At 53.7% G+C, this 21,277-nt stretch overlaps 9 protein-coding genes across 9 annotated transcripts; 4 read left to right on the top strand and 5 right to left on the bottom strand.

The window, feature by feature from the left end:
- Nucleotides 1–1,543: 1,543 nt before the first annotated feature.
- Nucleotides 1,544–2,617, top strand: CLUP02_01025 (CDP-alcohol phosphatidyltransferase; the record flags this gene model as incomplete). The annotated part of the gene is made up of 3 exons (XM_049280070.1): nucleotides 1,544–1,727; nucleotides 1,789–2,165; nucleotides 2,225–2,617. The coding sequence occupies 3 exons, from the start codon at nucleotides 1,544–1,546 to the stop codon at nucleotides 2,615–2,617; spliced, it is 954 nt and encodes a 317-aa protein (XP_049136027.1).
- Nucleotides 2,618–3,139: 522 nt separating this feature from the next.
- CLUP02_01024 (multicopper oxidase) lies at nucleotides 3,140–5,438 on the bottom strand (the record flags this gene model as incomplete). Its single annotated transcript, XM_049280069.1, has 6 exons — nucleotides 3,140–3,229; nucleotides 3,307–3,526; nucleotides 3,596–3,821; nucleotides 3,907–4,483; nucleotides 4,540–4,992; nucleotides 5,097–5,438. The coding sequence occupies 6 exons, from the start codon at nucleotides 5,436–5,438 to the stop codon at nucleotides 3,140–3,142; spliced, it is 1,908 nt and encodes a 635-aa protein (XP_049136026.1).
- Nucleotides 5,439–7,948: 2,510 nt separating this feature from the next.
- CLUP02_01023 (iron permease FTR1 family protein) lies at nucleotides 7,949–9,212 on the top strand (the record flags this gene model as incomplete). Its single annotated transcript, XM_049280068.1, has 4 exons — nucleotides 7,949–8,104; nucleotides 8,164–8,606; nucleotides 8,659–8,857; nucleotides 8,910–9,212. 4 exons carry the CDS (start codon nucleotides 7,949–7,951, stop codon nucleotides 9,210–9,212), a joined length of 1,101 nt encoding a protein of 366 aa, XP_049136025.1.
- Nucleotides 9,213–9,609: 397 nt separating this feature from the next.
- Nucleotides 9,610–11,075, bottom strand: CLUP02_01022 (uncharacterized protein; the record flags this gene model as incomplete). The annotated part of the gene is made up of 2 exons (XM_049280067.1): nucleotides 9,610–10,199; nucleotides 10,253–11,075. 2 exons carry the CDS (start codon nucleotides 11,073–11,075, stop codon nucleotides 9,610–9,612), a joined length of 1,413 nt encoding a protein of 470 aa, XP_049136024.1.
- Nucleotides 11,076–11,128: 53 nt separating this feature from the next.
- On the top strand, nucleotides 11,129–12,081 carry CLUP02_01021 (uncharacterized protein; the record flags this gene model as incomplete). Its single annotated transcript, XM_049280066.1, has 5 exons — nucleotides 11,129–11,211; nucleotides 11,281–11,374; nucleotides 11,476–11,544; nucleotides 11,604–11,680; nucleotides 11,769–12,081. 5 exons carry the CDS (start codon nucleotides 11,129–11,131, stop codon nucleotides 12,079–12,081), a joined length of 636 nt encoding a protein of 211 aa, XP_049136023.1.
- Nucleotides 12,082–12,141: 60 nt separating this feature from the next.
- CLUP02_01020 (protein phosphatase 2C) lies at nucleotides 12,142–14,088 on the top strand (the record flags this gene model as incomplete). Its single annotated transcript, XM_049280065.1, has 1 exon — nucleotides 12,142–14,088. One exon carries the CDS (start codon nucleotides 12,142–12,144, stop codon nucleotides 14,086–14,088), a length of 1,947 nt encoding a protein of 648 aa, XP_049136022.1.
- A 417-nt stretch (nucleotides 14,089–14,505) lies between these two features.
- On the bottom strand, nucleotides 14,506–17,091 carry CLUP02_01019 (heterokaryon incompatibility protein Het-C; the record flags this gene model as incomplete). The annotated part of the gene is made up of 5 exons (XM_049280064.1): nucleotides 14,506–15,280; nucleotides 15,336–16,588; nucleotides 16,650–16,810; nucleotides 16,871–16,898; nucleotides 16,975–17,091. 5 exons carry the CDS (start codon nucleotides 17,089–17,091, stop codon nucleotides 14,506–14,508), a joined length of 2,334 nt encoding a protein of 777 aa, XP_049136021.1.
- A 28-nt stretch (nucleotides 17,092–17,119) lies between these two features.
- CLUP02_01018 (uncharacterized protein) lies at nucleotides 17,120–17,966 on the bottom strand (the record flags this gene model as incomplete). Its single annotated transcript, XM_049280063.1, has 5 exons — nucleotides 17,120–17,237; nucleotides 17,319–17,434; nucleotides 17,515–17,681; nucleotides 17,772–17,886; nucleotides 17,955–17,966. The coding sequence occupies 5 exons, from the start codon at nucleotides 17,964–17,966 to the stop codon at nucleotides 17,120–17,122; spliced, it is 528 nt and encodes a 175-aa protein (XP_049136020.1).
- A 204-nt stretch (nucleotides 17,967–18,170) lies between these two features.
- On the bottom strand, nucleotides 18,171–20,026 carry CLUP02_01017 (uncharacterized protein; the record flags this gene model as incomplete). Its single annotated transcript, XM_049280062.1, has 9 exons — nucleotides 18,171–18,422; nucleotides 18,507–18,572; nucleotides 18,695–18,849; nucleotides 18,963–19,089; nucleotides 19,145–19,176; nucleotides 19,394–19,455; nucleotides 19,528–19,667; nucleotides 19,826–19,929; nucleotides 19,984–20,026. 9 exons carry the CDS (start codon nucleotides 20,024–20,026, stop codon nucleotides 18,171–18,173), a joined length of 981 nt encoding a protein of 326 aa, XP_049136019.1.
- Between the last annotated feature and the right edge of the window lie 1,251 nt (nucleotides 20,027–21,277).

Here is a 21,277-nt window from a genome sequence, read left to right as displayed (position 1 = left end):
GCTTGAAAGACATGGGGAAGATGAGAAAATCTAGAATGCCCAACACACGCTTGGATGAGTCGTGTAAAAGGGCATGGTGTTCTGCAGTTGCCTACATCGATAAGAGCCGTGCTAACGTTCCAAGGTTCCATGTAAGGTATCTTTCTCTTATCATGCCTTGGATCCTAGTGCGAATCTCAGGCTCCAACGGATGGGTAGGCTGGAGTCAACTGCCACATAACTGACATCTACCTAGTGCTATCATTCATCGCTCTCAAGAGGGAAGATGTTCGAGTAATGATTATAACGTGAAGTAGATAGTGCATGCTCGTTTGTGCAGTTTGATCTCTTCTTGGTGATGATATGAACGAAAGCGAAATTAGGAAGCGAGATGGCGCATCAGCCTGCCCATCAACCACCTCGAGGTGTCTTACCTTGCCTTATCTCTCTCTTATCCTGTATCTTCTTATCACTGCTAGATTCAAAAGGCCGCTAACACCTTACCTTAGGTAGCTGGGTCATTTTGGGTAGGTCGAACCTGCCAGAGGCTGCGGATACTTGAAACCTACGAATAGCAGCGCGCCTTACGGTCTTTACCAACGTGCCAACGCAGTAAGGTAACACAGGGACCTCGAGGAGTGCAGCGTTTGTCTCCGCCTTCAAACCCTTGTTGAGAGGCAACTTAGCGAAAATGGCAACTGGAGTCGAGAGAGTGTGCCCACTGCCGATCCGGAACACCTGCAAGATACGTAAGACTGGCCAAACAGTGGTTGCTTCCTACGTAAGGTAGGTAAGGTCGGGCGAGCATGGGGTCGGCAGGGCAGAAGACCCGCTTCATGAAGTAGGTACCTCGCCATAGAAATCCAGGGGAAGGGATACCTTGCCTTACGCGTACACATGGATTCTGTACTCCGTACTACGTAGGTAGTGCATGTAGTGTACGAATGAATAGTGGGTGGAAACTTATTCTGTGAGATCAGAATGGAAGAGAAAGGAGAAGCCAAGCAACGATAGCGTGCCGCAATCTGTCACTTTGGGAACCTTGGGTCGACTTGACACCGGCTAAGCTTGCTCAAGGCTCAAGCTGAGAAAACGCAGTAAGCTGGCACCAGAGGCCCTTGAGCAATTTCAACCCACCACTCCGAACGTACCGTCCCATCCCACATCAGCACAGGCGTCTGCTATCTGTATCATTTCACTGCGCCTGCTGCATCTCGAACACTCCTTTCTCTTCCACCTCCTCCTCCTCCTCCTCCACCAAATCATCCTACACGTTTCGCTTCTGTCCGTCAATCCGATCCGACATCTCTTGCGTCCACTGATTTCCTCTTCGATAGCTCATCTCCGCAAGGCTGGCTGGCAATTCTGCACCCATCTCCATCCCTTGTCTTGGGCGACGAATCCTGTCACTAGGAGCCACTTATCGATCTACCGTGTAACCTCCACTGGAACGCCGGCTGCCTCGGTCGCCTCATCCACGCCGTTTAAAAGCTCTTCGCGCCCCATTCTTCGACCGATCAACCTCTTCCATCTACTGAGCTACAGCCTCCAGACACCCATCACCATGTCGGTCCGACAAACGAGGCGTCAAGCCGCCCAAGCCGCCGCTGCGGAATCATCCAAAGTTACAACCACCGGACCAGCCGACCAGGTCGCGATGAATGGCAATGGCAACGGAACGTCAGTGACGGAAGCTTCGGAAGATGGCCCTAAGGAGAACATTTTCCTGTTCTGGCCCAACATCATCGGTTCGTCTGTCTGGCAAGCTGTAGGCATGCTAGCAAACAGCTAACAAGTGTCCCGTCTCAGGCTACTCGCGCATCGTGCTCGCCATCGCCTCCCTCTACTACATGCCCCTCCACCCACGAACCTGCTCCTTGCTGTACAGCGTCTCCTGTCTCCTGGATGCTCTCGATGGATACGCCGCTCGTGCCTTTGAGCAGTCCACGCGCTTCGGCGCCGTCCTGGACATGGTCACGGACAGATGCACAACCTCGTGCCTGCTGGTGTTCCTGTCCTGCGCGTTCCCCCGCTGGACCATCGTCTTCCAGATGCTCCTCTCACTTGACTTCTCGAGCCACTACATCCACATGTACACCACTCTCACCATGGCGGGCTCCGAAAGCAGCCACAAGAATGTCGACGAGAGCCGCAGCTGGATCTTGCACTTGTACTACACCAATAAGGTCCGTTACACTTTCAAGCGCAGTGAACCCGACTTTTGAGCTGACCTGATGCCCTGTAGACTGTTCTCTTCGTCTTCTGCGCCCTGAACGAACTATTCTTCATCGCCCTCTACCTCTTGTCCTTCTCCTCGCCGCTTCTGTCGCCCTCTCTCCTCAACTCCGTCTCCAACTCAGAGGCAATGCAGATTCAGGCCGGCGCGCAGGTCAATACGTCGCTGCTTAGCCAGATCTTCCCGAATCCCTACAGCGCGGCAGCTCTCGAGCTTGCGCGCGCGAACAAGATGGATTCCTTCTGGCCGTGGGTCCTTACTGCCATCAGCTTCCCCGTTATGGCTATGAAGCAGTTCATCAACATTGTGCAAATCGTCAAGGCGAGCAAATGGCTCGCTGAGGGCGACCTCGCCATGAGGAAGGCGCAGGGCTTGCCCAGGAAGCAGACCAAGAGCACCTAAGTCAGGAAGCAAGTGGCGACAAGTGCGTTCGCACCAACGGACGCTGCTTTTGACGTCAATCTGCTTACGAGGGAGCTTGCGTTCCAGAGCGCGCCTTCTCCGTGATAAGATGGCAGGAGAAGGCAGCTGCACCATCAACGGATCCGTGTCGACGTACCAAAATGGCCACGTCACCGGCGACTGGCGACGGTGCTGGGAAAAGAGAGAATTGAGGAGCTCGAGTAAAAGACCGTGTAGTCTCTAGAAAATAGGAGCACGGCGAGGAGCAAATTCCTTTGGTATGGAACTCTAATGGCACCAGGTGCATTCACACATGTCCGGCTAGGAACGCCGAGGACAACCACGTAGGAGAAGAAGGAAACGAGAGTCTTGGCCGAACGTCAGATTCAGGAGTCTGGAGTTTGTTGTCTTCATTATTCAATTTCTTCCACACATTAGACTAATTGATGTTTCATCTATTCATGAAATCGGGGCCCCAAACTCTTACAAATGTCGTCACGAAGTATTTCGTCAAAGGAAAGATTACGCTACAGTGCTACACCATCCTGCTACGTGGATGAGCCACCATGACCTCCCGGCCTGGGCAGAATGGCTTGCTTGGCCGAACTGCACCTGCGCTCATCCATTCAATAACAGTATGGTGCTCACTGCACAACTATCAGACCATTTCACCGTCAAGCATGACTTACACCAGACCCGCCGGGTCCGGCTCCAACCATGATTGGTTCCTTTTGATGATTTCCGGCGGTGTGGTCCACCCCCGCGGTCACGCCCGGCGCCGGCACCCTGTACCCGGACTCGGAGGGGCCGTCTGGCGTCTTTGCGAGACCGTACCACGCCACAGTCAAAACGCCGAGGATGCCGGTGATACAGCTGAAGACGAGGGCGACAATTCCTCTCGAGGTGAAGCTAATGTTTTAAGCTTCCCGTCAGTATATCCATGGTGTATTACAGCGTTGAAGTGTCAAGGTGACTCACCCGTCCGGAAGACGCGATGGCGGTGTGTTTTGTCCGCTCAGATCCAGGTAGTCCCTGGTGTTAGCTGCGGCGTTGCCGATCGTCGGCACGCTGCCTGCTGTGCAGACGTCCAAGTGGTTCTGAGGGATTGTGAGGTTCTTTTGGAGATCCAGCGGTGCCTCGACAAAGGTTGCCATCAGGCCAGAGGTTACGTGCCACTCGATGTGGCAATGGAATAGCCAGACGCCTGGAGTTCAGGACTGTTAGAAAACGCGATGGTTCAATCTCAACATGGGACACATTCACATGTTGGACTGTGTAGACCAACTCACCAGGATTGTTTGCTCTGAATCGCAAAACAATGTTTCCATTCGGCCAAACAACGAGGGTATCACGACGCATCGGCGTAGCAGGGAAATCCGCCTCGGTAACATTAGCATCAGCGAACGTGCCACCGTCTTCGGCGGCGCGGTACAACGCCTGGAAGTTGTGGCCGTGCAAGTGGAAGGGGTGACGGCCCGGGTCGAGGTTGTTGACAACGATCTGGACGACCTCGTTGCGCTCGAGCACAAAAGGGTGGGTGTATGTGCCGTATACCTCTGCATTTGTCGCGGCGTCACCAGCGGAGAGGACGGTGTAGAGAGTGGGTACCTTGGGAGCCTTGTAGGTGATGTTGTTGAAAAAGGCGTAGTTTGCACCGTCGCCAAGGTTGTCCATGATGACATCGAGCTCAACAGTCTGAGAGGGCTCCGGGAGGAGGGGTTGCTTGTCGTAAGGGACGAGGGTCATGTCATCAAAGGGGTTGAAAGCGTCGAGCGTCGCTGCAGGGTCTGTAGGTTTCGAGTCATCGTAGACGAGCCAGCCGGTGACGTTGTAGTTGAGGTCATCCGGGAGGGTATCGAAGAGTGACTATTTGGTGAGCTTTGTGTGCGAGAGATACGGTTTGGGGCTGGGCCATAACTTACAGTGTCCATGCTTCCCACAATCGCAAAGTTGGACGAGGTATCATTTCGGGTCGTCACGAGGAAGCTGTACCGCTGAGCAGCAGAAATATAGATCATGCTCGCCTCCGCGGGCTCCGTGTAGACGCCGTCGACCTCAACAATAGAAATGTTATGGCCCTCGATCCAGACGTATTGCCCAGCAAAGGCAGCCACATTGACCAGTCTGAAGAGATATGTCTTGCCGGGCTGCACCGGGACCTTGAGGTTCTGCGTGTCGTTCATGAGAGCGGCTTGCGGGACGGGCTCTGCACCCGTTGGGTTGCCCTTGCTCATGAAGGGAGGAATGAGGTCGGCCATCTGGTCATGGTACCAATCGGACAGAGATACAACAACTTCTTCATCGTATTGGTCCTTGAAGGGCGAGCTTGGGTCGTGAATGACGAATACTTGTCGCAGGCCGTCGGGATATTGCGACTGAGTATGGGAGTGGTACCAGTATGTTCCCGGCTGGTTGATCTACACTCGACTGTCAGCAAGTCTCTCTCATCAACCCTCTCAAAAAAAAAAGTACTGCTTACAGTGAAGTTGTACGTGAAAGACGACCCCGGCGGGATGGCGCACTGGCTGACTTGAGCCGGTCCGTCCATATGGGTTGTGCCGTTCATGTAGAGGCCGTGGAAGTGAAGGGAGGTCGACTGATTCCCTAGCTGGTTATGAGCATTGATGATAACATTGTCTCCGACATTGGCATCGATGCGAGGAATCGGCCATTGGCCATTGATACCAATTGTCAGACGGTCGAAGGCACCATCTGGGTTTGCCGTCACCCAGCCGATGTTGAAGTCATACGTGACTGTGGCAGCGCAGGCCGTCTGCGCGATGGCGGAGAGGAGGGCCAAGAGGCCTGCTGTGCCTGTCATGTTTACGTTTTTTCTTCTTCTGTTCCTCTGCTTCGGTCTTTGCTATCCCGTGGTGCGCGGGGGAGAAAGGAATTCGCCAGGAGCAAGGCGGCGGAGAATGACAAGTCTCGCAGTGACACGAGCGGCTTCTTGTGTATCCCTTCAGAAAGATTGATCCGGGGACAGATCGGAAGCAAAAAGAATTCACATCGTTCGAAAGAAAGGGAAACGGGCCCTCTACAAAACTTCCGTTCGATTTGGGTCAGGTCCGTCTGTCTGTCTGGCTGGCTCTCCTCTCAATTCGCTTCAAGGAAACGGCAACTTCTGGCGAGGAGGACCAATGCTTGCCACCCTGGCTGGGATGGCGCTCTTCGAGTTTCCACCCCCTCCTCCCCTTGTCGCTTCTTTTCGCGGCTTTTGGCACTTTGCCCAAGACATCTTATCAATCTGATCTTCCACTGGTCTCGACACCTTTCGTTCCAGCTCCTTGGCCGGAGGGGGGCGGCTGGGCACACGCTACCCCCTTAGCGCGCCATCATCTTATCAGATGTTACTCGAAAGACCACTGAGCCTTCTACACTACCACAAGCCACTCAGACCCAAAGACCTCAGGCGTCGATAGATAGCGCGAGGCGCGCGAGGCGATGGCTTGTAGTACCTAGCGAGAGAAAACGACTGGCTCGCACGGAAATCAGCATCATTCGTCCATCACGTTGCTATTGCAGCTTGCAAAAGAGAAAGGGTGGGGAGGGGACCTTTTTCACCTGCAAAGGAGATCAACTGACCAGGGGCCCCTACAGCCGAGAAAAAGCTTGTCTCCCCGCGCTAAGGCAAACTCAGGTCTCGCCTGGCCTCGCTTCTGCCAGAAGGTGTCCCCGATGTGGGCGAGGTGGGCAAAGATGGCCTGTCAAAGAAGAGACCATGACTCCATGCGAAGTCGAGAAAGAGGGTCTCTCGACTATTCTACTACGTACCTCGTCCCATTCCGTCGGTTTCCGTCAATGCTGAAAGTGTGGAAATTGCTTTTCGGCCTTGCTGGGATTCTCGAGCGAGCTGAACAGCGAGATCTGTCATAGAAACTCAGGATGAACCAATACACGAAGGTGTCGAAGGGGGTCCTCGAGAGCAGAAGACCAGGTGCAGAGTTACGGAGTATATGGAATCCCGTTGGCTGAGGGTTCATTCAGAGTCATTCAACTTATCATGATTGCCAACCCTTGGCTGGAAGTGACAAGATACCTTTAGGTCAATCTGTCCCATGTGCCCATTCAAATTTCATGAAAGCTGGTTCCAAATCCCTCAGCCTATCAGACTTTTTTTGGCGGCGATCGCAATGCTGTTGATGGAAATCCGCCATCGCTGTCGAGGCCAACTAATTCCAAGCTGTACATTGTCAGTGATATTGTCACGAGTAATGAGTCCCGCCACGGGAACCAGCCGGCTCAATGGTCACCTAGCAGTGGCAGTCTAGCACATCTTTGAGCCCATCTCTGGCTTGCCGCCGGCATCCCACATCAAGACACCTCCAGCATCCGCCACATTGTTTGTCTGGCGTAGCACCAGTCAACGGCGTTGTACGTTGCCGACATATGGCTGAAGATCGACAATTGGGCGTCTCAGCGACAGTCCATTCCGTTGTCCTTCTTGTCAAAGATAGAAATAATGCTAGGCTAGAGGCAAGTCAATCTGTGTCATCTCATGTCGATCGTCAGAATCACGGGCCTTTCCTTCTTACATCTCGACCATCAGATCACAGCAACTCACCCACCAGCCTTTCCCGCCCGTCAAACTCTCAAGGATCGAGCGATATCGCGAGCGCATAAGTGCCTCAAGTATCCTTGCCCGTTTGAGGCCCCCTTCCCCATCAATCCGCGCTAAGCAACGCGAGCCAGTCCCAGGGATGCAGCTCTCTCTCCCATGCATGCTTTATCCCCAACACCGTAACACGAAACGAGAAACAGGAAGCTCCCCTTCCAAAATGTACTAAAACCAACTAGCAAAGCTTGTCGTAAAGGAGAATGGTCCGGTCTGCATGCAACAATGAGACCTCGGCGCTGGTCTAATTGGCCCTACGCCTGGAACCGGGTTTTGGAGCTTGCACCACCTTCGTCCCACCTCCCCTCCTCGCCTTGTCGCCCTCGCCTCAACCTTCCCTTCGGACTACAGTCGGTCCAGAGCAGATGTTCCGCCCTTTCCATAAGTCAATGATTGATTGCTACCATAGAAGAAAAGGTCGGCTGATTATCAAGATATGCCTGTCCTCTCTTACTGGCCTTGGGCAAATTTGGGCTAGCGTTCCGCCTTTCGGCTCTTCGTATCCGTTGCCACAAGACCAACCAGTACCGGCACCCTCGTCGGCTAGTCCCAGCGATTATCTGATTTGATTTTATCAGATTAATCTGTGCCTGTGTTGCCCGTCTCCCCTCTCCACGCTTGTCAGACAAAAGTCTGTTTTCCTCTTTCTTCCTTCTTCGTTGCTCGGAATCAGTGACCAAGACAAACGACATACGCCCTTCTCACAGGTGCCAAAAATGACCGTCGACGTGTTTTCCGTACCAGTATTCCTGGTCGTCTTTCGAGAGTCTCTCGAAACCGTCATCATCGTGTCGGTTTTGCTGGCTTTCCTCAAGCAGACTCTTGATGGACCCAACAGAGATGTAGCCGTGTACAAGGCCTTGCGCAGACAGGTAACGACAATCGAGACACTCGTGAACCGAGAACCGTTGCTGATGCGTTCTCCCAATAGGTATGGCTCGGTACAGGTATCGGTTTCTTGATATGCTTGGTCGCCGCAGCTGTCGTCATCGCCGTCTTCTACAAGGTCGGCCGAAACAGTTGGGAGGCCCACGAGCTCTACTACGAAGGTGCCTTTTCTCTACTCGCCGCCGTCATTATCACCATCATGGGTGCTGCTCTACTTCGCATTGGTAAAATGCAGGAGAAGTGGCGCGTCAAGTTGGCAAAGGCAATGGAGTCTCCCGTCAAGACTGGTGCGAGCCGGGGCTGGTTCAAGCGCTTCGCCGAAAAGTACGCCATGTTCATCCTGCCCTTCATCACCGTGCTTCGTGAAGGCATCGAGGCAATTGTTTTCGTCGCTGGCGTCTCCTTCTCTGCGCCCGCGTCTGCTGTGCCGCTGCCCGCCATCGTCGGGTTGATTGTAGGCGCCTTTGTCGGCTACCTCCTTTACAAGTAAGTTGTATGACTCTTGACGAGGTCGAACTGCATGCTGACTTTGGCGAAGGGGAGGATCCACGGCCAAGCTGCAAGTGTTCCTTGTCATCTCCACGTGTCTCTTGTACCTCGTTGCCGCTGGTCTCTTTTCCAGGGCAGTAGGTGACTTTGAGCAGCAAGAATGGAACAAGGTTGTCGGCGGTGACGCTGCAGAGCTTGGGAATGGACCGGGTTCGTATGACATTGACAAGAGCGTGTGGCACGTAAACGTAAGTCTATTTTCGTTTCTTGACTGACGTCCCAGTACTGACCTCTCGAAAGTGCTGCAGCCCAGATCTCAACGGTGGCGGCGGATGGGGTATCTTTAATGCCGTCCTCGGATGGACAAACTCGGCAACGTACGGCTCCGTGATCTCATACAATGTCTACTGGATCTTCGTCATCGGCTGCTTCCTCCTCATGAGATTCCACGAGACCAAGGGGCACTGGCCTTTCATGAAGGCAAAGGTCCCACGGGAAGCCGACAGGCGTCTTTCCGATGACCGTAGCGGAAGCGAGCAGGCGAGCACATCTGAGAAGGATAAGGGGGCAGCGACCACGAAGACAGTGACCGCTTCGTCGTGATTGGTAGGCATCTGAGTGTCGTTATTGAACCCTCGAATCTATGGACGATCACGTCTGAAAAAGGGTACCTATGCTTGTGGACAACGTAATATGAAAGCTGTCTGTATGATAATGAGGTCACAAGGGTGGCCAACTTTATAGGATAAATTGGGCTAAACATTGGGTTGTAAATCTAGCCAAAGCATTTACGAAAGCCTCTCTGTGTGTTCGTCTAGAATTAAAGACTACATGTGATTGTCATCCATCCATGACACCTCAAGAACACAACTAATGAGAATCAAACTTGGCGTTGCCAGGATCGATTACAATACTGAAGCGAAGAGGGAAAACGTCTCTATTCAATATCAACTGGTCCTGCACCCTTCCCGGGTGTTGTCAGTTTTGTGCCTCTGTTCGATCAATATTCTGGCGTCCAATCCCATCTATCGGCGGTGAATAGTCTGCGCGCCATCTTATCAGCATACATGTTGCCCTCGTACCGGAGTCGTTGATCGCCTGCCAAGCTCCTAGTGAACTCAAACTTCTTCTCTTCTCTGTCCACTTTCGACCCGTCTTCTGCCGGGACCCATGTTGCCGTTGCCTGGTTGTTCTTCCACTCGGCCTGGGCAATAGACAAGACGTTGGACGACATCATCGATCTGATGTACTCCACAATCGAGTCGAGGCGTGCTCGAATACCGCAATTGGTGTGGTGCTTGTCAATCTGATAGCTTGGCACTTGCTTCAGGATTGCCAGTATGTCTTCGATATCAATGACCGAGGAATCTGGAATATTGTCGTAGGAGCTGGGTCCAAAGTCAACAATACCAATCAGCTCCTTGGCCGTAAAGAACTTGAGCATCTGGCCCAGCTGGAACGAGTCACAAGCGGAGCTCGAGTCGTAACCAAGCTTACATTGTCTCTCACGAGACGAGTAGAGGGCAAGGAAATGGCGATGGACTGAAGCAATGGTATTCAAAACACACTCCCGCCGGAACTGTAATTCCCCTGATCCCAAGTCAGCAAATGTCAGTTATTGAAACCAGGGCCAAACAGCTCACTCTCCAAGCCATCCGGCAGACTCCACCAAAGCTCAGTACGTGGATTTTCATCGAGTGACAATTCGCTCCATCGGACAGAGCCACGGAGAATCAATTCTCGTGTGTAGTTATGCAGTCTGGGCGGCTGCTCCAGCAGCCAAGCGACCAGGATCTTCTGCCTGAGCACATTCTCCGTGTCTAGGCTTTTCTTCTGAGTGCCCGCCCGCACCGGTTTGGCATTTGTCAAGGGCCACTTGAACTTGAGCTCGATACTAAGGTATCTTGAGACCAAGGATCGGCAGTCAAATCGATCGGCCAGAATGGCTAGAGTAGTCACATGAAGCATGTTGACAGAGTTGGATTGTATCTGCTTCCCATGCATGATCCTCATCAAGTCCTCAAAGACCTTTTCGCGGCCGATGGATCGGGTTGCCTCATCGTCATCGACGATTGTGATCCAGGGTAAGTCTCCGGCATCTACTTCCGCCAGCTTGAGCTTGTCCGCGGTCAGGCGAGCGAGGGTTTCCTCGACGTTACTCGCCTCGGCAAACTGTTTGTTGCCAAGAAGATTCTCAAAGTACCGAGAGTGCTTTCTCAATACGGAAAGCTTGACTCGGTAGGCGACTTGGATGTTGGGGCTCAGGTTGGGTTGGGGCATCCGTGGTGCGCCAATCTTCTTACTGGCGGCTTGCCAAGTCCTGCGAGCCACAGCAATCGTTTCTCTGGACGTCTCGAATGTAACGTTTAGAATAATGTCCCCATCGTCGGATATGAGCACAACGGGGGGAGAGGCGCCCGAGGACATATCCGATGTGTCATCCTGAACTGCTGCCGAGTCTCCCATCGTAAGACAGCACAACTTGGGAGGGGAATCTCTGCCGCGACTCAGGGACTGACATGTATGTCGATGCTATACTTGGCCATCGCACGGCTCCAGAAAAATGTTATGTCAGTCAGGCAGCCGTCTTGAGATTGGATGCGTAGGAGTATGCAAAAAATGTCATTAATAAGGCCGTGTCAGTGACACTCATGTCCTTCGCCTCTCCAAGAGACAAAGGCCCCTTCTGCCTGCCCGATGCCACCGCAGTGGGTCTACTGTGTTTCTTTAACCACGAATCTGAGCATTTACACGGTGTATCCCGGGTGCTGATTAGATAAGATTATCCCAGCCGAACGCCCGTGGCAGCTGTCGGTTGGTAGGTAAGGTATGTGTGACTTATCCAGGCACTGCTTACACCACCTAGAACAGCTTCGGCAGGTACCTACCTACCTACGGATACACAGCACCTCCCTTACCTAGGTCCTGGGATACGGTACGGTAGGCCCGTTCTTCCTAACCGAATCCAAGGGTAGCCTGCGGGATTAGCTGCAGCTAAGGCAAGCAGCTGGCAGAGCACGGAGAAGGTACCTCCAGGTTCAGCATGTCCCCGTCCCGTCCTTCCTTTCCAGGTCCGTCTTATTACGTCGCTGGGTCCATCCATGATCCAACCGAGGCCGACAGTGTGCCTTGGCCAAACCCAATCCTCCAATCTCACAGTGTCAAGACCAAGCAGTCAATCGTAGAAACAAACACAAAAGCTGTCAAGCAAACTCTGCGACCCATCTGTCCCTCCCGCCCTTTCGACACTTTCCCGGGGCCACGCACGATACCCAGCTCGGTGGTAGTCCATTGCCATTGCCAACGCCAATGCCTCGCCGTCGCCGACGCAACAGCTGACAAGCCTTCCCCTCGTTCGCGCCATCGACCAAAGCTCGCCCACCCAGAATCCCGCTCCACGTTCCCTAGGCCGCCGTTCAAGCTTGACGAGCTAGCTCATGGCTTTCGCAAGCTTGAAGGTCGTCCTACTTGAGCTGCTGCAGTGCCGGTGACACTCTCTTCCTCGCCAACAGACTCCCGCCCTTTCGGAACAATGCCAGCTTTAACACGCTGTCTCGCAACGCGACGAATACCGCCGTATCATGAGACGGCGCGGATCCTCTCGCCACCAGCTGTGCGATGTGTGAATTCCTCCCTGGATACCGGCATTGGAACTTCCACCGACAAGCCCACCTCTTCCGCACTCCCCAGGCACCCGCCCCGACGATGCTACACTACCCAAGAGCCAACCCCTCGACGGCTTTCGATTCGGACCCGCACGTCACTCGGTTACGAACAAGGAAGCATACTGAAGACTGACAGACTATCGATCTCGACAAGCCGGCGACTCTTCCATAACTACTTCGTCACCCATCTCCCATCATCTTCTCTGCACCCCGACTCCCGAACGTCATCCGGCCCCGGTCACAAGCTGCCCCGCGATGCTTCGACCCCCCACAAAGTAACGCCGGGGTCATCTCCAGTAGCCGCAGCACTCAGTATGCCAAGCCGAGATCTTACAGTGGTCCGGATCCCGCTCAAGAGAGCTAAGCATCACTTTGGCGTTTTCTCTTCGAGGGGTCAACGGGGGTACAATGAGGACACCAACCAAGCCGGCACAATCAACATGCCGGCTTTTGCCAAAAGGGCCCCTATCAGTCTTCAGAGGCGACCGATCCAGAAACCAAACGAGGCGACATCGGCCGACAGCGCACTTGGTGATCCTCAGGTCTTCTACTTTGGTATATTCGACGGACACGGCGGATCTCAGTGCGCCGAGTTCTTACGTGATGAGCTGCATGGCTACATTGAGCAATCCTCTGCCGAGTTCGGCCTTCAGAGTAGCCTGGCAAAGAGCCCGGCACCAGAGACGGGTCGCAAGGAGGAAGACCCGAATGAGGAGCTTTTTATGAAGACAGAAGAAGATGTCAAGGACGACATACGTGTTCCCGAGGAAGACAAGCATGGCGTCTTGACGAATCCGGAAAGAGAGGAGCCCATGAAAGGGGCCAAACCAGTCTCAGCCAAAGTAGAAGATATCCCGAAGGCTATCAAGTTGGCACAGGATCTTGTGGAAGAGTATCGTCAGACTGTCGGAGGATACTTTCGGCGCTTCAACCCCGAGTACTTCCATTTATCAGAAGAGAAGATGAACGACGCCGACGAGCCTGGGGTGACGGTCGAGTCCGTCCTCATGTACGCCTTCCTCAGAGCAGACTTGGATTTCATCTCTGCCCAGGCACGCAAACCGGATCCCGACGACCCTCAAGCAAACGATCGCCCCGTCAATAACGACGAGATCCTTGGGGTTCCACACAAACCACCATCAGGCCACGGCATCGGTGGCCCGGCTCGCTTCAAGGGCGGATCGACGGCATCCGTCGCTCTCATTTCGACGCCTACTCCAGCACCATTCTGGCATCCTAACGCGCAGTCTACCCTGATTGTCGCTCACGTGGGTGACACCCGTATACTTCTTTGCACAACGACTACCGGCCTCGCACAGCCCCTGACGTCAGATCATCACCCAACCACTCCCACGGAAAGCCGTCGTCTCCGCCGCTATGCGCCGGCCGGTTCAATGGTCTCGGCAGACAGCTTCGGGGAGGACCGGATTGCAGGGTTGGCCAATAGCCGCGCATTCGGCGACATGCGAAGCAAACGCATCGGCGTGTCGGCCGAGCCAGAAATAACCCGCGTCGAGATTGGTCCAGCGCAGTATTCCTTCCTAGTGCTCATGAGCGACGGCATCTCAGGCACACTCAGCGATCAGGAGATTGTCGACGTGATCAAGGAGGCCAGGACGCCCGAAGAGGGTGCCAAGGATGTCGTCAACTATGCCACCGAGGTCTCCCACGACGGCGACAACGCCACCTGTCTGGTAGTTAGACTCGGCGGCTGGGAGCGAAGGTCGGAGGGCGGGGTCGGTAGTCTCGGCACCAAGGAGATCCGTGACAAGAGGAGGGCAGAGGCGCTGGATCCCCGGCGCGGCAAGCAGTAATACTTTCAACCACTGCGAGATATTCACCATGCATGTCTTCTTCAAAATCATGAAGCATTATTCACCATCGTTATCACATCTTCAGGAGTTGGGCATCTAGGAATGGGCTTTCATCGGCTAGTCTGCCACATGTGGGCATTGGCAGGAAGGGTTGGTTATTCAAGAGGGATGAGATAAATCATAACGTACAAGTCAAAAAATACGAACATCAAGCACAGGAAAAAAATATTGCAATTCATACTTTGTGTGCCGTTTAGCACAGCTCCAGGGAATCATTCTCATCAGCCATACGTGGATTGCGTGCCCCGCCCCTTTCACTCCCATCCATTTCCGTGTTCCCCAAGACTCCAGTCCGTAATCCGCAACCCGATCCTTAAATTGTTCACACCTTCCCATTTCCGCACCGCACAAAATGATCTAGTAGCGGTGTTGGCCCGGGTACTGGCTCCAGCCGCCGCCACCCTGCTGGTGATGCGGTGGGGGTGGACCTCCATGGTGAGGAGGGTATTGAGGTTGCGGCGGTCCACCGTAGCCGGGTCCCCCGTACCCAGGTCCGCCGTATCCAGCTGGAGGACCACCGTAGCCCGGTCCGCCATAGCCCTGCGGAGGTTGAGGGGGACCCCACTGGCCCGGAGGCGGCTGGTGCTGCTGCTGCTGCTGACCGTAGCCTTGGGGTTCGGAATGACCGCCACCGTAGTAGCCAGAAGCCTGTCCCTGAGACTGAGAGGCTGAGTAGTGGTGACTGGTGTCACCGCCGCTCTGGTGGTATCCATAGTCTTGCTGAGATGAAGGGAGGGGAGAGCTTGACAAGGGCTTCCTGTCATCACCTTCCATGGAGCTGAGATCTCTAGTGCGAATCTGGTTCCAAAGGGAACCTTGCACCTTGCCGTGTCCCAGCTCTCCAAAGCTGTCGAAGGCTCCATGGGAGTGTGTATGACCTCCAACGCTCTTCGTGCCATCGCCACCGGTCAAGATATGGTTCTTGCCAGCCTTGACAGACTCGGACGAGAGCAGGTGGGACAATTCGTGCTTGAGGGTGCTCTCATTTGCCCACTTTCGCACCGTCTCGAACATATCCCTCTGGATTTGGACTCTCTCATCGCGAGCTGCTGGGTGGTGGAAAGCCCGGAGGACGTCATTAACAACCTCATCAACAGGAACACCCGGATTTTCCCAGGCATACAGAATTCGCCTATCTTCACGTTAGCTACGTTCAAATTACCTGACCATAGACAGTGTCTACTTACGGGACGACATATTGCAGAATAGTCGCAGCAACCCTGCCGGCGCATGAGTTCAGGATGTTGGTGAAATGGTCCTTTGAGAGCATGGAGTGAGTAGGATCAGAGCAGTTGGGATTCTTCCAGGGCTCCAGCTGAGAGTTCGAGCTTGCGTCGATGACAGTAGATGAACCATCCTTCAGAACCTTGGAGACCTGTGTAATGATGGGTCTCACAAACGGCGCCAGCAACCCAAGGATAAAGGCGGTCAGCGTCTCACTGATGTGATCCAAAAGTTTCTCCAGACCCGGGATCTTGGAGATGAGGTTGCTGATGGACTTGACAATCTTGTCGCGGAACTGAAGAATCGGATAGATCTTGCGCGCGGTCTCGACAGGGTCGAAATTGGTGCTCATACCAGGTACCTGATTGGAACTCTCGCGGCTTAAGTCACCACGGCTGAGGTCGCCTCCAGACCGAGTGTTTTGCTGCTCCTGTGCACTGGACTGGGCCTGCAAATCACGAGCCTGGCTTGCCAAATCTCCACCAATACCAGGAAGCTGGCCGACGAGGGAGATGAAGTCGTTCGGCTTCGAGGACCCAATCCCCAAGAAGCCACGAGATCCAGTGCCGCCACCAGTGATGTTCGCAGACATACCCTCGGCATTCTTCAGGGCGACATTCATTTCGTCTACCTCAGATTGCGTGAAGTGGTCCGTAGCTTCTCCGAGAACAGAGTGCAAGAAGTCCACAGCACCGAAGGTACCCGTTACGATAGGGTAGACACGGCGGCCATTCAGGTTGATTTCAGTTTGAGTACCGCAGTGAGGGTAGACGTCGTGGTAGCCCAGCTCTCGAAGCGCAAGCTCGCAGTAGTTGCTGTGCGCGCTGAAGTCCTCCATACAATGGAGAGCCTGTCCAAGACAGCGCAGTGCCTCGCAGAGATCAGCTTCTTTTCCTGAACCCCGCGAGCCGCTGGTATAAACCCGGCCGAAATGGATGCTGCGGGCGAAACTGAAGCGCAAGTAGCCAGCACTGGTCGCCCAACCGCCAGACTCATTGGCAATGTAGTTCTTCATGCCAGTGCGGGGATCTATCTGTGTCTCGACCGGGTCAACGGGACCGCGCAGGCGAGGGTCGAACTTGCGCGCGTCCATGCCGTCAGCGTAGCCCAGGGGGTTGTCGATGTGTTCCTCTGGGCGGTAGACGCCAAGGCGCTCCTCGGTGACCTCGAATTCCTCCGTCGCATAGCCAAAGGCCATGAAGGAGAGTACCCATACCTGTCGGAGAGAGTCAGTACAAAGGATACACGCCGATACCTTCGTCGCGACAAGGGCTTACCAGGATTCTGATGGTGGGAGCGTTGACTCCCTTCAAGCTGCCCACGTCGACGGCTTGGGAATAGTCTCGAAGCCAGTTGCCAAAGTAGACTCGGGATACCAACATGGAGGTCCATTTCTTGCCATGCAAGAAAGCAATGGTCTTGAGCATGTCCTCGATATCTGTGCGCAAACATGTCAGTCAGCTGTAGGGGTAAGCAGAGCGAAAACAAAGGTGCGCACCTCCATGACGCCAATTGTGACCCTCGACCTAGACGTAGATCGCAATGCATTAGTTTACGAAACGGTGGAACATTGGACGATGTGTCCAAGGTGTCAAAACCTACCTGGGCAATAGAGGGGATATTGCCGGCGCCAAAGGCAGCGGCGCGACCTGGCAGAAGCACCAGAAGCAAGCAGAAGGCGAGGAGGATGGAACCTCTCCCGAGACCGGATGACGCCATGGTTCAGGGTCGCGGGAGGCTCGGAAAGCTATTCAGGAATTGGTAAAGACTGGATGTGAAGTTCAGTCGCAAAGATGCGTTGGGTATTCGGGAGAGTGATGGAGGGGTCGCGCAAAGTGTCCGGGTCCAGGAGGTCAAGAATCGACCTTTTTTGGTTTGTTTTGGAGGGGTAAATGAGCAGGCGAGGTGAGGTAAAGGTGAGCGGGAAGGTTCAAGTCTGGCTAGACGAGGTAAGCTCCAAGTTGTTACCTAAGGTGATGAAAGGCACGCCCACACGTATGAGGGCAAGGCAGGTAGAGCCGAAGATGATTTTCGGGGGTCTAGTCGAATTCACAAGCCCAAGCTGGGATTTCAGTGAGGGCAGGGACAGCAGCAGTTTGCGTTCAGAACCACCGACGATTTAATGACTACCTACCTACCTACGTTATTGTCTGGGCGACATCCACTTGAGGTAGCACTCGCAGCGGCAAAGACGTGCCGCGAAAGACTTTGAAGGCTTGGGTTGTCAACCTGGGGCTGAGGGGGGGCGGTTTGCTGCTTTACCCAAGGTAGTCTTAGATAGTGCACAGGGTATAGGCGAGGCGATAGCACTATCATCAAGGACTGATTGACTGTCCCCGCCACGCATGTCTGAATCACTGCTGACGACACCTCATGCTTCCCTTGCCCTATCAACTTACCTTTGATCAATACGTTTGGATGATTCCGTGGGCGAAAGGGGTGGGGGACAGCTGAGCTTTGTGGAAACAGGAGCTGCAGTGTAGGCTCATTGGCTCGCGTCACATGTGTGCCATACTGACCTGCATTGCACCGCGATGGGCGACACATTTTCTATGATGGGTACTATGTAGGCGCAGACGTACAGACAGACGCATTGTGACATCCCAGATTGCTGAGTAGGCACTATATCCCAGAGATGCCTAAATTATCTTGAGATTGGCGAAGCAATAGACGCGTCTTGCCGAAGCTGCCCAGCAAGACGCGCTAAGTTGGGCTTAACCTGGTATAAGCATGATGGGCATTGACTGTCCCAACTTAAGATAGAATCCCTCGATTCCTTTATCCACTTTTGATTTCTTCTACCATTGATTGATCAAAGCGAACTCAAACACGGAAGCCCTGCAGGATAATTGTCTATGTGTATACCAAGTAAAGCCGTAGGTTACCAAAGTTGACACTGAATCACTTAAGCCGGATGTTTTGGGGTAAAGCAGGTCGTTGATACTTGTGCATACGACCATCAGATGCGCAGGAACCTTGAAATACCTTATTTGACTCCTGGCTCCCTGCCCCGCCTCTCTGTGTGCTGAGCTCAGCGCAGCAGACCATGACTGTCCCCCAACAATGAGTGCCCCTCAAGTAGGTGACATAATCGTTTGCCGCCCCATAATAAGGTACCCTAACTGTACTTTTACCAAGGCATTCTTGTTCTTTCTATTGTTCCTATGGTTACCTATGATCTTGTCTGTACTTCTCAGAGACTACACTTTGAACAGACAGGAAGGTTCCTACAACAATCTTTTGTTGACAGACATCCTATTTTGGCACCCATTTGCCCCTCCATCAGATACGCCCAGACCTACCTTACCTAAGGTATTCTTACGGAGTAGGTATCTCCCATAGGTACGCGCAACAGGGTGGGATCCGGCTGGTAAGGTACCTTAGGGCAGACCCGCACAGGAGAGCCCCGCCATTGGCTTAAGTCGAGGGGTTCCATTCCGACCAGGTAGACGGTACCTGGACCAATGCCATGCGTCCCTGGCGGATTCCAGGCTTGTCCCCAGCAACTCGTTCCGCACGACGAGATGATCAGGCATCTTCTTTTCCCATCTATTATTCTCTCAATCTTGGGCGCGCCTTAACTTTGGTACTGTGATATAATGGGTGGCCAGCTAAGGCAAGACAAGCCAGTGAGATGAACAGGATCCAGATAAATGACCTTTCTGTCTGGATATACGAGGTGATATAAGCCACAGTCTCTCCGTTCAGCTCAACTACCTATCTTAACGAGACCAGAAGACTAATCAGTCCGAAAGGCACTGTTTGAAGAGACCCATGAGCGGCCCATGAGCCACAGATTGTAACCTTGAAAGCTGCGTCTCAGACTACCTGCCTACGGATACTTCGTATAGGTAGCTGCTGTGAGGTGGCTGGGTCATATGGATTAGGTAAACCCCCGTGGGCTGAGGTAAGGTAAAGTACGGTACGGTACGGAGTACGGAGTACTGGCATTGAGGCATTCGGGTGAAATGCACGTGTAATCAAACAAGAGGACTTATCGCGGGTACGTACTTGCATGCACCTCCCATCTCTGGCTCATGCATCAATATGCGTCGTGTGAGAAGACGCTTCAACTTGCTTCCACTAACTCAATCTCAGACTCGACCCCAACAATGCTCACTGTCACAGACCGCCGCCGCTGCCATCGCGCGCCACTCACTGCGATCTTGGTCCTCGGGTCGGGGGTCACGGCTCATGACTGGATGTGCTAAGACTGTGGGAGGCCAAGAGTCCATTGCCAATCTTATCTCGAGTGTTCCAAGACTACCCCTCGATTGCAAGCCACGAGAAGCCACCTGTTGTTCCCTCATGGTCATTACCTTATGCTAAGGTAGGCTCTTGTTCTTGATCGAAGGAACAGTAGTTACACCGCTCCTCCTGCGGTCCCACGGCTCGGTGTTCCTTTCATCTGATTACTCATTACTGATCGCTCCTTCATTCAAAGAATACCTACATCAACAGATAGGCAGGGTGTTAGGTCAGGATGCGAAGAAAAAACCATCATCCACTCGACATGGACAACAAGACAGCCAGCCCACTTAAGGTAACCGTAGATGCCTGTCAGTCAGATCAAAACTTGGTACGGAGGCTCTAGGAGCCCTCTGCACAGACCTGGCAGCTGGGTCGATCTGGCTGGGCCGGCAGCCGATTGCATTGTTTCTTAGTGACTAGTCCTGGATTTGCTTATTGCCTGGGCCCTGAGGTGCTGGGCTCGGTGATTGTCGCGGACTAATTCCACCGGGATTAAGTGACGATGAGATCACTTCCCGCCTCAAACTGCCATGCAACTTTTCCCTTCCCCTTCTGCCTCTAGGATTTTGCCGAACTTGCCCAATGCCCATTTCGCCGTTTGAAGTTTCGATGTTCCCCTACCTGTTGGCCTAGGCATTACACCTAGATAGGGTGGCGTTTCTGCTTGTTGCAGTCGTGGCAACGACAATGTATCGCGTGGTGGGCATTATGTGCCCTTTCGTACATGTTCCTAAGTCCCCGTTCCTGGTCTTCCGTCCCAGACCGTCCCAGGCCATGTTTGGGTTCCCAACAGCGGTTCCCACACCTCCCCGTCAGTCCCGCGTCCTGACTCCCTCATCACCCACACCTTTGGCTTCCTGGGTACTGTCTGTGTCCATACACTATGTACAGTCTGGCATTGTCAACCCCGTCACTCATTGCCCGTTCTGGAGGTGTTCGACTGTTGCTGAGCTGAGGTAAAAAAAGGTGCAATTTCGGGGTCTGTAACTTTTGTATCCATTTGCCCACCTAAACAGACAGAGAAAGACACTCACACAGTGTAAACCCTGAAGAGCCGGGCGAAAGTGGTCAACAGGTGGAACCACGAATCGGCTGTCCAAGCTTCCGCCAGGTTCCGTTCTGTGCCAAAGTAACGCCACCAGGCCGTATTTTTTTTCTGGCCTAGAGAAGGGTGAGAGATTGCTAGTCGCGTAGAGAGCTTCTCCTTGGCCCTGCCACCCACGCATGCCTCCACGTTCACCTCACGTCCCCCGATCCCCAAATCAAACATCCCCCCCTAAATTAATTCTTCGACCCGTCTCCGTTCTCTCACCACCCTGTGCCCACCGAGCCTCAAGTCACATCGCCCCGGCCTTTCAACTTCGCCCTCCCGGCCCTCCCGGCTTTTGGCTCCTTTTCGGTTTCCCACCTCACCTTAGACCGCCTGCTTTAGTCGCCCAACCATACACCGTACTCCATCTTAATACTTCTTCCCGCCGTGCCACTTCTTCCTCCAACCTTCACCTTTCCCTCTCCTTCGCTAGGGCCTGCGACTGCGACTTCTGCTGCGATTTTTTCTACTCGTCCACTCCCTTCGTTGTCTTTCGACTCCTATTTCGTCCACCTTGGACCCGGGCACTAGGAACCCTCAGCGACAACAGTAGTACTTCCGAAA

The sequence above is a fragment of the Colletotrichum lupini genome, chromosome 1 (assembly GCF_023278565.1).
Source record: "Colletotrichum lupini chromosome 1, complete sequence".
Lineage (NCBI taxonomy): Eukaryota > Fungi > Ascomycota > Sordariomycetes > Glomerellales > Glomerellaceae > Colletotrichum > Colletotrichum lupini.
This window is presented reverse-complemented; position numbering and strand designations above follow the sequence as displayed.